This window comes from Brachyhypopomus gauderio, chromosome 8, assembly GCF_052324685.1.
Source record: "Brachyhypopomus gauderio isolate BG-103 chromosome 8, BGAUD_0.2, whole genome shotgun sequence".
Taxonomy (NCBI): Eukaryota; Metazoa; Chordata; class Actinopteri; order Gymnotiformes; family Hypopomidae; genus Brachyhypopomus; species Brachyhypopomus gauderio.
In genome coordinates, this window is record NC_135218.1 from 19434647 (window position 1) to 19448992 (window position 14346).

A 14346-nucleotide genomic window follows, 5' to 3' on the forward strand; every position below is an offset into this window, starting at 1 on the left:
GTTGGGCCACTGAGTCATACGCAGGGAGCTGCAGTTGGTTCTGATGCCCACTCTCAGCACGCGGCCTGGGCTACAGCGGGCCCTGTGGCCTCAGCAGCGCCCCCTCTCTCCCACCTCCCTGCAGTGCACTTCCCAGATAGGGAAAAGATTCATATCTGTGAATTCAGACCAATCGTTTGACAACACGGAACGGCGGCTTGCGTCGGTGCATGTGACGGCAGGTCGCGTGTGACGGCGTCGCGTGTGCCCAGAGCTCTCTTTGTGTTCTGACTTCTTTCAGCTGGAGGGATAGTGAGGTTACATGCAGAGACACTGTGTCTCTCCGGGGCTACGGCACGCAGGGCTGATTCACACAGCCCACACCGTGGAGAGACGCACACTGACTCAACAGCTCACTGTCTGAACTCACCGCTCCATTACGCAAACTGCTACGTTTGATGGCACGTCTTTCACACTTATGGAAATTACAGATGATCTCTAAAGAGCACACGTGTACGTGCGTGTGTGTTCATGTGTGTGTATGTGTGTGTGTGCATGCAAGTGTCTGTGTGTGTCAGCTGACGGGTGTGTGTGTTCACGTGTTTGTGTGTATCTCTAAGTGCCAGCTGACAGGTGTGTGTATGTGAATGTGTGTGTGTGTGTGTGTGTGTGTGTGTGTGTGTGTGTGTGTGTGTGTGTGTCTGCTTTCGTACAGTTCAGCCTTATCATCTACATCTGTGACTGCCATTGTCAATCTGCTGGACATTTACTTATAAGCCACTCACTAGGGGAGATGCTCACACACACACTCACACACCTGTCAACTGGCACACACAGACACAGACACACACACACACACACACACACACACACACACACACCAAGACACCAGCAGAGATAAGGTAGGAGAAAGGGAATAAGGGGGGGGGGGAGTTCTACACCTCTCTCAACTTCCTCTGGTATTACACACACACACACACACACACACACACACACACACACACACACACACACACACACACACACACACACACACACACTGCATGTTGGCCACAAGCCAGACTTTGCCTGGCGGAACAACACTGCCACCTAAAGGACGCCCCCCCCCTCCCCTCCTTCATGGTTTGCTCCACTCTTCCTCTCTCTCAGACTCCATGAGAATCTCATTCCACAACAAGAGTTTGTGTTGGATACATAATAAGCGTTTCATTTTAATGAGGCTTGGGGGAAAGGATTAGATTGATATTTCCAACATATTAATGGCTAATCCGCTTTGGACCGGATACAGTTCCACCTTCCTGGCCTTGGTGTGTTCTGACGAATGTTCCACTAGTGGAGGGCACAGAAGACTTCCCTGCACCTCTCGCTCGGGTTATGTGGTCAATTAAAAGGTTCAGCATTCGAGCAGTGCTAGCGTTAGCAAACAAGTCAATTTCAAGCTGAAGAAATTTAGAAAGTGGCATACAGTTAGTAAGATAGCTCTACGACACCGAAACAAACCCATAATAACTATTCCAGCAGGTTCTGTTTGTGAGACACTGCTGGGAGAAAGATTATCCTTTATCTTCTTTGTGTTTCTGAGAGTTTTAGATGCTACAGTGATGAAGTGGTGATCGAAGTAGACAGGCAAGAAAAAAATGTTTCTTTCACAAATTTTGAAGGCATTGTATGCTTATACAATAACTGAATAACATAATTCACCATCCATACTCTTTAGAAAGCTAAGTTGTATTTGTTTTGACTCCCAAAAAACTAATTTATCAATAATTTACCCATAATTGTTTTAATTACAACTGCTTAAAAAAAAAAATAGTTGAAGTAAAAAAAAAAATCACCCTCACTTACACACACGCACAGGCTCACACTCACACACACACACACACGCACCACTCACACTCACACACACACGCACAGGCTCACACTCACACACACACACACGCACCACTCACACACACACATGCACAGGCTCACACTCACACACACACATGCACATACTCACACTCACACACACACACGCACCACTCACACACACACACACACGCACCACTCACACTCACACGCACAGGCTCACACTCACAAACACACGCACCACTCACACACACACACACACATGCACATACTCACATACACACATATAAGAGCTGAGCAGTTGATGTGTTTAGCTGGGAGTCATTATATCTCTGCACATTGTCTAAGCCGCGCTATCCGGCGCACGCGTGGACGAGTGCGTACGAGACGCTGCCGTGCGTTTATTTATTCCACTTTTATCAGCCGTGTGACTCAGCGCCTCTCGGCCAAGCTCAGCACGTCAGTACTGAGGGCAGTTATACGCTGAGCTGATAGACCAGTAAATGTGCTCCTTTACCTGTCTGCTGGGCAGGGTGACCCCCTTCGCCTTGAAGCCGCCCTGGGAGCTGCACTCTGAGGCACTGAAGTGGTCAGAGCTGGTGGAGGAACGTTTGGAGAGCGTATCACAGCCTCCTACGAAGGTGTTGTCCAGAGGCAGCTCCTGGATGGCGTGATGCTTTTTTGCAGACACGGGCGTGTCGGCTTTGAGGTGGAAGGCAGACTGGGGCGAGGCCGACTTGTAATGCCGGGCCAAGTCGGGACTGCTGGGCTTGAAGGTGCTGGTGGGCGTGGCGTTCCAGTCGAAGCGTCCAATCCCGGGCTCCTCCAGCCCTGCGGGGAGGCTGATGGTGCCGTTGATGGGCTCGTGGGCGGGGTCGTCGGGTTTGCTCTCCTCGATGGTGACAAAGTTCAGCAGGGAGCTTTTGGGCGACTTCCTTTTCTTGCGTTTCTTCTTTTTGTTCTGCTTGGTCTCCTGGTTGGGCGACATCCACTCCGTCTGTTTCTTCCTCTGAGCGGTCTTGAACTGGGACACGTGGCGACAGCGCACCAGAACCGTGATGAAGATCACCACGATCACCACCATGGCACCCGTTACTATGGCGATGATGGTCCTGAGATTGTCCACGTTCTGGTATGTCTCGCTGGTGTCCCCTATGTTTCTGTCTAGTGGAGTCTCCATCGTGCGACGGATGAGGTCATAGATGTAGGACGAATTTCCTACTGTGTCGTTGACATATAGGAAAACCAGGACCAGGGTGTGCAGTGACTTTGGGTAGCCGAGGTCACTAATGTTCACCACCAGCCGATGGAGGCCGATATCGGGGACTGTGGGTTTCTCCTCTAAGGTGATGTTTCCAGTCACGGGATCGATCCTGAAAAGGCCCCTGTTGTTGCCGCTGACAATGGTGTACTTCAGTTCGGCGTTCATTCCTGTATCTCCATCCACTGCGAAAACCTCAGCGACCACCGAGCCAGGAATGGCTGAGAGGGGCACCAGCTTGAAGGACGTGTTGGACGGGGGATAGATGACGATGGGGGGGTTGTCATTTACGTCAATCACGTTGATGGTCACCTTGGCAGCCGACGAACACGGCGGACGACCGTTGTCCACGGCCCTGACGTCAAACGTGTAGGAACTCTGCTGCTCTCTGTCAAAGGAAACGTTGGACTTGATGACCCCAGAGAAGGGATCGAGGATGAAGTTCTCATTATCGTTGAGGATGGAGAGAGACACCACGGCGTTCTCGCCCGCGTCCGCGTCCGTCACCGTGATCACGCCCACTGTGCTGTACTTTGGCAGATTTTCTGACACAAAGAACTGGAAGTGGTTGTGCGTGAATTTTGGACTGTTGTCGTTGTCATCCAGAATGGTGACGATCACAGCCGCCTGACTCTGCAGCGCACGCGTGCCGTTGTCTCTGGCCGTCACGGTAAACAGGAAGCGCTCCTGCTCCTCTCTGTCGAACACTCTGGACGCAGTCAGCACACCAGTTTTGCGGTCCAGGTCAAAGAAGGAGGCGTTGGGCCCGAGCTGGTAGACGATTTCAGCGTTGCGTCCGCTGTCCTCGTCCGTGGCGCTGATGGTTGTGAGGAACAGATCACGCTGGTTATTCTCCATGACGGCCAGCTCTATCACCGGCTGGCTGAACACCGGGGGATTGTCATTTTCATCCTCGAGCTTCACCCTGACTAGTGCGGTCTGGTTCAAACTGGGTTTTCCAGAGTCAGAGGCCACAATTTTGAAGATGTATTCTTTAGTGCCTTCGTAATCAAGCAGAGCTGAAGTCTCTAATAAATACTGGTTGTCATATACTGCTTTGAGGTGAAATGGCACGTCTTTCTCAATAAAGCAAATCACTTTACCATTGACATCAGTGTCCTTGTCAGACACGGTGATGAGAGCAATCTTGGTGTTAACAGGGTCTTTCTCAGACAGCATAACGGTACCATTGGTGGGACTGATAATGTACCTCAGGTCTATGTTTGGAGCATTATCGTTCACGTCGGTCACGTTTATCGTGACAGTGGCTCTCGCTGGACTGGAGCTTCCGTCGCTCGCTAACACTGACAGTTTGTGAATGGCAGTCTCCTCCCTGTCCAGAGGTCTCTGCACCGTTATAAGGCCGGTGGTGGCGTTCAGTGCAAAAAGTCTCCTTGTGGCCGGCGACACTTGGGTGCCAAACATGTATTTGATTTCTGCGTTGGAGCCCACGTCTGCGTCTGTGGCCTGCAGCTGCACCACTGAAGTCCCCACTGGAGAACTTTCCGGAATGTGAACTTCCATCTGGCTCTCTTTGAAAATGGGCTTGTTGTCGTTGACGTCGGTGACGGTCACCTGCAGGATGGCGGTGCTGGACTTCTGTGGGTTCCCTCCGTCCTCCACCTTGATCTTCATCACGTAGGTGTCCTTCATCTCCCTATCCAGGTTCTGCTGTACCACCAGCTGAGGCCACTTCTCCCCCTCCGCCGTCTCCACGATGTCCAGGCCGAAGGCGCTCTGGCCGTTGACCAGCTCGTACTTGTGGACGCTGTTGGGTCCCATGTCCGGGTCGGTGGCGGAGGGCACGGCGAAGCGGCTGTTGATGAGAGTGTTTTCCGGGATGGAGATGTTGATGACAGGGGAGGGGAACATGGGAGCGTTGTCATTGGTGTCCTTCACCACGATCTTGATCTTGATCAGTCTGAAGAAGTCATTGGGCAGCACGACTACTTCAATCTCAAAAGAGCACTCCGTGTCCTCGTTGGAGGGGCCGGGACAGAGCTTCTCCCGGTCAATGCGGTTGGAGGTGGTGAAGATCTCCCCCGTGGTGCTCATTACTCTTAGTAGGGGGTTGTCCCCCGCCTTTGACACCAGCCGGTAAACCAGACTACTGCTGGCCCCTGTGGCTGCGTTCATGTGAGAGATGTTCAAGTCCTTTGGTATATTTCCAATAAGAACGTTCTCTTGCAGCTCCTCGCGGATAGGGTAAATCAGCTCCTGGGCGATGGCTGGGTCTAGCCAAAGGCATGCAACTAAGGTTGCCAATAAGTAAAAATCCTTTAAATCCATGACGGCAATTGTGTCGTGTTCTGTCAGCTTTATTTCAAACAATTATCCCCATGCAGTCAAGTGTGAGCTGAATCTTCACGGCACCTGCGCATTAGTAGACGCGGATGAGCTGAAGCGACCCTACAAATAAACAATATAACAATACAGGTGTTACAGACATTACTGCACGAGGCACAGCGAAAGCGCCACCAGAAACACACGCAGCCGCTACAGTTAATATACATGTATAATTACTGCATGTTAACTCAGTATTTATAGTATTAACACTTGCAGAGTAATAAAAGCGAAACAAAAAATATTTGCGTAAAATTATTGAGTCATCGGCAAATTACGCGGTTTTTTTCGTTAGTATAATAAACACTGTGTGATCCTGTGTTCTCGGAAATATTTGTCGGTTTACACCCAACGACTATCAGCACAATAAGGCGGAGCGAGCGGGCACTGGGCACCATCTCACACATAATGTGTGTTAGGAGTCCTGAAATGTCTCTAAAACGTCTGAAAACTTTAACGATTCACAGCGTGCGCTTATTTTTACTACCAAATACGAATGATAAAAATCGTATAAAATTGCACCTGATTACATTATTATTTAAGTCAGGTGCTATAAATTGAATTGGTAATTGTAAGAAGTGTGGCGTATGGGGCGCCTGTCTTACCCGGTTCGGACTGGTGCACACGATGTAGGATTTGTGTTAAAGATCCTTGTGGTGGCGGATGTGCTGTACAAACCTCCTCGATTGGTATAAAGTGAGGAGCATATTCACTCCGATGTGAGGGGGTATCCGTATTGGTATTGGCAGTGGGTCAGAACATTACAGGCCAGTTTAAAAAAATCCATTTGCACGGAGAGCGATCGCCAGACATCTTCTGATGGAGAAGCAACAAATGAGGAACGAACTGGGGGGGACTGGCGTGCAGGTTGAACTTTACACGCAGAGAGACGTTCAGACGGACGCACAGAACGCGCTGTCTGTCGGCGCAGCTCCACACGGAACCAGGAGGTCCACGGCGCAGGTTGTGTTCGCCAGAACGACCCGCATCGGCACTGGACGGCGAGCCTGGTGCTGAGCGGCGGAACTCAGGAATCTGCTCCGCGCATACGCGCACGGACACGGGTCGGCACAACGGGAGACGTCCAGGTCCACATGTACAACCAGAACCACCGGCGATCCGACGTTCTGCTGTTAGTTCAGGGAAGAGAAGAAGACGTGGTGATGTGTGTCCAGCCAGGCTGTGATCTCCACTCAGAGCTGCTGGGATCTTCACGCCGGGATGCGCGTGCTCTCTGCAGCTCTCTCCTCCTCATCACTGGATCTCTCGCTCCGGCTCCGAGTATGCCCAAAGGGGGCGTGGTTACAGCCTAACCGACGCCCCCTTAGCCGTTCATTGGCCCGTCTCTTCATTCACGTCGTGAGAAAGGGCGGGGTTGTTTTATGATTGGATCGAATCAACGTCACTAAAAGTGCCGAGACGGACCGAGCTGCGCGTGAAGACGCCGGAGGCTGCGGTCGGGCTCCTGGGCTACGGAACCAGCCCCGCTTTCAGCGTGTCATTGGCTGCGGGGCGATAGTTATCAGCCTCCCTCCCCACACTGCCCTTAAATACCTCAACATTAAACGACCGAGGGAATAATTTAGGCAAAATTTGGCATTAACGAACGACCGCACGAGACGATTGGACCGCGTGCCCTCCACCGAGTAAAGGTCGAGACGCTCGCGCGCTCCCTGGCACGCGCGGCCGCCGCAAGTTTGGCTCTTAAATGATCAGCGATGTGCAGAGTCACTCGGTACCGGGTGGAGGGCACACCGACCCGGGCCTTATTGGACTTATCGGCGAGGTGGACCTATGTGAACAAACTGCAGCCTCACGCGCCTGCTAGGTCATTACTGGAGGAATGTCAAACGACGGTGCGTCCCGGTCGGTCCGTTAGGGACGTGAAACAATGTCCCAGTATCGCAACGAAGATAAGTGACATGACACTGCGGTCACAGTCACGACGACCACGTCTAAACCCGAACGAGAGACTTGAAAATATTTTGACCTATAAAATAAATAGATTGTGACCGTATGCTTTCTAATAATTTGCCATATATAACACAAAATTCAAAGGCCAATATTACAAACAATATAAAACCGGTATTAAATAATACGAAAATGGCCATAAATGTTCCGTACAATTATCACAGATTTCGCCCAAGTATTTTCAGTGAGGGGAATGAGGCTGAGCGATGTCCGCTGTACCGGGGAAAGGACACCGCGCGCTTGTTGCGTGGCGCGTCCGAGGTGCGGGAAGTGTTGCGGTAAACAGCACCATCTAGAGGTGGAGGCGCGAAAAGACGCATGCCCGAGCGCACATGTTCATCAAGTGGTGTATGTGCGGACATCAGACCTCGGTCTGTAGCATCTGTAAAGACTGAAAATACTTCTTATATTACACTTGTATTGTTTTGCTTTTACTTCACAGCCATTCTCGCACGCACACACACTGCAATACGTTAGTTAATAGGTCAATATTTTAGTAAGCACAACTAATACTGTGCTTAACAAACCTTCCAGATCGTATCGTTATGTCTTCTTGTCCAGATCGTATCGTTATGTCTTCTTGTAGTACCAGTTTGCGTGGAGCCTGACTGTAGAATATCTGATCCCCCTGAATCCAAGTTCCAGTGTGGCCTGTGCTTTATAACACGTGAACACGTCTATCGGCAGCTAATATGAAAGCGTCCCTTCTATATTAGGGCTGAGAGGGTTTAAGCTTATTTTGGGGAGGGCCAAGCAGGTCATAGATTTTCAATAATGCAGGACTGTAATATATATTCTGGGTGGAGGGGGCGGAGTCACCCCTGTGATCCAACGGTCCATTACAGGCTGAGTAGCCTGAGGGCGGAACCGGTCGATCGCCATGGAGATTACCATGGAGATTACCTAGGAAGTCCTGCTTGCTGGTGGGGTGTTGTAACACACTGATGCAATACCCAAACTTTCCAGGCTGTGTGCAGCTGTGTGGCTGTGTGTGACTATGTGTGACTATGTGGGACTGTGTGTGATTGTGTGTGACTGTGTGTAACTGTGAGTGACTGTGAGTGATGGTGTGGCGGTGTGTGGCTGTGTGCAGCTGTGTGGCGGTGTGTTGGCTGTGTGTGACTATGTGGAACTGTGTGTGATTGTGTGTGACCTGTGTGTAACTGTGAGTTACTGTGTGTGATGGTGTGGGTGTGTGCAGCTGTGTGACATTGTGTGGCTATGTGTGGCGGTGTCTGACTGTGTGTGGTGGTGGTGTGGCTGTGTGCAGCTTTGTGGTGGTGTGTGGTTGTGTGTGGCAGTGTGTGACTGTGTGCAGCTGTGTGGCAGTGTGTGGCGGTGTGTGACTGTGTGCAGCTGAGTGGCAGTGTGTGGCGGTGGGACTGTGTTTGGTGGTGTGTGACTATTGTGGTGGTGTGTGTCCTGTGTGTGGTGATGTGAGCTGGGTGTAGGTCGGTGTGGCGGTATGTGGTGGAGTGGCAGTCTGTGGTGGTGTGTGGCTGTGTGCAGCTTTGTGGCAGTGTGTGGTGGTGTGGCAGTGTGTGGTGGTGTGGCGGTGTGTGGTGGTGTGGCTGTGTGCAGCTGTGTGGATGTGTGGCTGTGTGTGGTGGTGTGGCTGTGTGGTGGGGTGGCAGTGTGTGTGGTGTGGCAGTGTGTGTGGTGTGGTGGTGTGGCTGTGTGTGGCGGTGTGTGGTGGTGTGGCATGTGTGTGGTGGGTGTGGCGGTGTGTGGTGGTGTGGCTGTGGTGTGGTGGTGTGGCTGTGTGCAGCTGTGTGTGGATGTGTGGCTGTGTGTGGTGGTGTGGCTGTGTGGTGGTGTGGCAGTGTGTGGTGTGGCAGTGTGTGGCGGTGTGTGGTGGTGTGGCAGTGTGTGGTGGTGTGGCGGTGTGTGGTGGTGTGGCAGTGTGTGGCGGTGTGGCAGTGTGTGGTGGTGTGGCGGTGTGTGGTGGTGTGGCTGTGTGTGGTGGTGTGGCGGTGTGTGGTGGTGTGGCTGGGTGTGGTGGTGTGTGGATGTGTGGCTGTGTGTGGTGGTGTGGCGGTGTGGTGGTGTGGCAGTGTGTGTGGTGTGGCAGTGTGTGTGGTGTGGTGGTGTGGCTGTGTGTGATGGTGTGGCGGTGTCTGTCCCAGGTAAAGTGAAGTCCTGCAGTCCTGTGTGTCTCTTCTATCTCATCCCACAACCCCGCTGTACTCTGCTGTATGTTGACATTCACTGATTTTCGTGTTGGAGGAACTCTCACCCCACTTCCTGCTCTAGCTTAGACAGGGAGAGTGGTATGAGTGCCCTGGGATCGACTCGCTGGGTCTGCCTGTTTGGATCGACTCGCTGAGACTGCCCAAAGCAAAAGGGTGTGTGCTCTGGAATGGAGACACTTCTACCGTCTACAGCACTACTGTCTACAGCAACTACTGTCTACAGCTCTACATCTACAGCTCTACCATCTACAGCTCTTCCGTTTACACCTCTACCATCCACAGCTCTACCATCTACAGCACTATCGTCTACTGCTCTAACCGTGTACACCTCTAACGTCTACACCTCTACAGTCTACAGCTATACCATCTACACCTCTACTGTCTACACCTCTACCATCTACACCTCTACTGTCTACAGCTCTACTGTTTACAGCTTTACCGTCTACACCACTACCATCTACACCTCCTACCATCTACAGTGCTACCATCTATTCTAATCAAATCAAATTTTATTTATATAGCGCTTTTTACAACAGTTGTTGTCACAAAGCAGCTTTACCGTCTACACCACTACTATCTACACCTCTACCATCTACAGGGCTACCATCTACACGTCTACTGTCTACAGCTCTACTGTTTACAGCTTTACCGTCTACACCGCTACCGTCTACACCTCTATCATCTACAGCACAACCGTCTACAGCACTACCATCTACACCTCTACAGTCTACAGCTCTACACAGCACTAGCATCTACAGCGCTACCATCTACACCTCTACCGTCTACACCTCTACCATCTACACCTCTACCGACTACACCACTACTGTCTACAGCTCTACTGTTTACAGCTTTTACCGTCTACACCGCTACCATCTACACCTCTACCATCTACAGCACAACCGTCTATAGCACAACCGTCTACACCTCTATCGTCTACACCTCTACTGTCTACAGCACAACCGTCTACAGCTCTACTGTCTACAGCACTACCGTCTACAGCACTTCCATCTACAGCTCTACCGTCTACAGCTCAACTATCTACAACTTTACTGTTTACCATCACAAAGCTACTCAGTTCAGGACAAACTGGAGTGAAATGATGATGAAAGCCTTCTGTTTCATCCTGCAAACGAGGTGTGTGTTTGAACAAACGAGGTGTGTGTTTAGCTCATGCCAAGAGACAAAGAGCATGACGAGACTGAGGTGAACCTCTGGTGAAGAAATGAACAAACCAAAACTGAAGTATTTTTCTTTCTTTCTTTTTTCTTTCAGGAAAAGCTACTAAATTATTTCTTTTTTTTTAATGTTTTGTCTAATATTAGATTGTTTAACATACAAATGCAGACATTCTGGAAGACATGACAAGTGACAACGTGACAAAAGATGGCAACTAAAGAAATATGAACTAGTGTTATGAACTAGTGTTATGAACTAGTGGTATGACCTAGTGTTGTGAACTAGTGTTGTGAACTAGTGTTGTGAACCTAGTGTTGTGAACTAGTGTTGTGAACTAGTGTTGTGAACTAGTGTTGTGAACTAGTGTTGTGAACTAGTGTTGTGAACTAGTGTTGTGAACTAGTGTTGTGAACTAGTGTTGTGAACTAGTGTTGTGAACTAGTGTTGTGAACTAGTGTTGTGAACTAGTGTTGTGAACTAGTGTTGTGAACTAGTGTTGTGAACTAGTGTTGTGAACTAGTGTTATGAACTAGTGTTGTGAACTAGTGTTATGAACTAGTTGTAACGTTGCGGGAGCAACGGAGCGAGGAGACGGACACAATTGCAGAGATGAGCGAGATTTAATACGGGAATACCAAAAGCAGAGTCGTAATACCGGGCGCAGGTCATATCGGAAGGCAGTCCATACTAGAAATGACAACAGACATACTCGGACAGATAAACCAAACACGGACGGGGAAACACGGAACAGGCAGGTACTCTGGTAGCGGAAACAATACTCACGAAGAACAGGTATACAAAGCACAAGGCACGAAGTAGACAAAACCACGGATACCAGACTGGGGAAATACTGGGACTTTATACATGACATTTAACGAGGGACAGGTGATGGCAATGACACTGGGGCGTGGCAACAAACAAGGAATAAACGCGACAAACAGGCAGGGAACACGGACATGAGGGAACCCAGAGTGACAGCTACGAGAGGGGGCGTTGCCCTACGTGACATAACCCCCCCTCAAAGCGTGCCACTCCGGGGCACGCAAGGGCAGACAGGACCGGGACAGCGGACACAGGACAGACCGGAGGGACAGGACCAGACAAAATAGGACGAGGGACCTGGGACACCGGCATGACACGGGACACAGGGAGGACCGGATAGGCCAGGGCGAGGACAGGAGCAGGGCTGGACAGGACAGGACCGGGGACAGACACTGGAGCGGGGCCAGGGGACAGGGCAGAGGTAAACACTGAGGTGAAGACAGCATGGACCACAGAGACAGGCACGGGCACAAAGCGGGTCGTGACTTGGGGAACAGACACGGGGACAGGGACCTGGAGGAACTGACCAGACGCAAACACAGGGATGGGTACAAGGACACGAACAGGCACACACACAGGAACTGGGACCAACACAAATCCAGGGACAGAACACGGGAGCAAGGGGAACACGGGTACAGAGGCAGGTGTACAGGGCAGAGCAGAGGGCACATAATGTCCGGGCCCAATAGAGGGCAGCACAGTCTCTGGGGACACAGGCGCGGCCGGGCGGCGGGCAGCGGGCACAGGCGCGGCCGGGCGGCGGGCACAGGCGGAGCCGGGCGGCGGGCACAGGCGGAGCCGGGCGGCGGGCACAGGCGGAGCCGGGCGGCGGGCAGCGGGTACAGGCAGGGTCCGCTGGCGGGCAGCGGGAACAGGAGCCGGCGTGGACGACCCCTCCAGGGTCGCGGGGACAGGAACCGGCGTGGACGACCTCTCCAGGGTCGCGGGGACAGGAACCGGCGTGGACGACCTCTCCTGGGTCGCGGGGACAGGAGCCGGCGTGGACGACCTCTCCTGGGTCGCGGGGACAGGAGCCGGCGTGGACGACCTCTCCTGGGTCGCGGGGACAGGAACCGGCGTGGACTGCTGATGGGCAGCGGGGACAGGAACAGGCGTGAACTGCCTACGGGCTGCGGGGACAGAAACCGGCACGGACTGCCTACGGGCAGCGGGAACTGGAACCTGGGGTGAGGAGATGCGGTCGGGGGGCGTGTACGCCGAGCCGACGTCCTCGGGGGGCGTGTACGCCGAGCCGACGTCCTCGGGGGGGCGTGTACGCCGAGCCGACGTCCTCGGGGGGCGTGTACGCCGAGCCGACGTCCTCGGGGGGCGGAGCCGCCAAGCCGACGTCCTCGGGGGGCGGAGCCGCCAAGCCGACGTCCTCGGGGGGCGGAGCCACCATACTGACGTCATCGGGGGGCGTGTCCGCCAAGCCGACGTCCTCGGGGGGCGGAGCCACTATACTGACGTCATCGGGGGGCGTGTCCTCCAAGCCGACGTCCTCGGGGGGCGGAGCCACCATACTGACGTCATCGGGGGGCGTGTCCGCCAAGCCGACGTCCTCGGGGGGCGGAGCCACTATACTGACGTCATCGGGGGGCGTGTCCTCCAAGCCGACGTCCTCGGGGGGCGGAGCCACCATACTGTCGTCATCGGGGGCCGTGTCCGCCAAGCCGACGTGGCTTGTACTCCCCCCCAAAAAATACATGGGGGTGTCCTGTGGAGTAGCCGGCGGGATCAGCGATGTTAAGTCCTCCTCCTCAGTGTCCGGGTTGAGCCTGGAAGAACACACAGACACAGAAGCCTCTCGGTTGCTCTCTCTGCGACGGCTCCGCCTCCTCCGAGGCGTCGGGAGCTCGCAGTGGCCACCGAGAGCAAACCGAGGGTTTAGCCAACGCTCGTCTGTGCGCTCATTCCGTCTGCCCGCTGCTTGCACCACAGGTTGCTCACGCCTGTGGTGTTCGCCAAGCCGGGCAGACACGTAGCGCTCAATAGGAGTCTCGACGCGAAAGCCAGTCGAAACCGAAAGTGACTGGGCTTTCGTTGGTGCGCGTCGAGACTTCCGTGTTCCCACAGCGCCAGGGGTATTCCTGTCTCCGGCTCGTTCGCGCTGTAACACATGAGAGTTAAACTGCACGGAAGCAGCCAACAACTCGTTACAGCGACTAAACTCACCGGAGTCTCGCTCTCTCGCTGTGTCCTGGATGGATCCGTGATTATGTAACGTTGCGGGAGCAACGGAGCGAGGAGACGGACACAATTGCAGAGATGAGCGAGATTTAATACGGGGAATACCAAAAGCAGAGTCGTAATACCGGGCGCAGGTCATATCGGGAAGGCAGTCCATACTAGAAATGACAACAGACATACTCGGACAGATAAACCAAACACGACGGGGAAACACGGAACAGGCAGGTACTCTGGTAGCGGAAACAATACTCACGAAGAACAGGTATACAAAGCACAAGGCACGAAGTAGACAAAACCACGGATACCAGACTGGGGAAATACTGGGACTTTATACATGACATTTAACGAGGGACAGGTGATGGCAATGACACTGGGTCGTGGCAACAAACAAGGAATAAACGCGACAAACAGGCAGGGAACACGGACATGAGGGAACCCAGAGTGACAGCTACGAGAGGGGGCGTTGCCCTACGTGACACTAGTGTTGTGAACTAGTGTTATGAACTAGTGTTGTGAACTAGTGTTATGAACTAGTGTTGTGAACTAGTGTTATGAACTAGTGTT

General features: G+C 52.7%; 1 protein-coding gene across 1 annotated transcript in view; it reads right to left on the reverse strand.

Moving 5' to 3' along the window:
- The window catches only part of pcdh9 (protocadherin 9), a 211056-nt gene extending 204357 nt beyond the window's left edge, over positions 1-6699 (reverse strand). The window contains exons 1-2 of the mRNA XM_077015159.1: positions 6037-6699; positions 2345-5497 (exon numbers count right to left, since the gene is read on the reverse strand). Of these exons, the coding sequence (XP_076871274.1) occupies positions 2345-5377 (3033 nt within the window). The 5' untranslated portion in view covers positions 5378-5497; positions 6037-6699. The remainder of the gene's footprint in view (positions 1-2344; positions 5498-6036) is intronic.
- Between the last annotated feature and the right edge of the window lie 7647 nt (positions 6700-14346).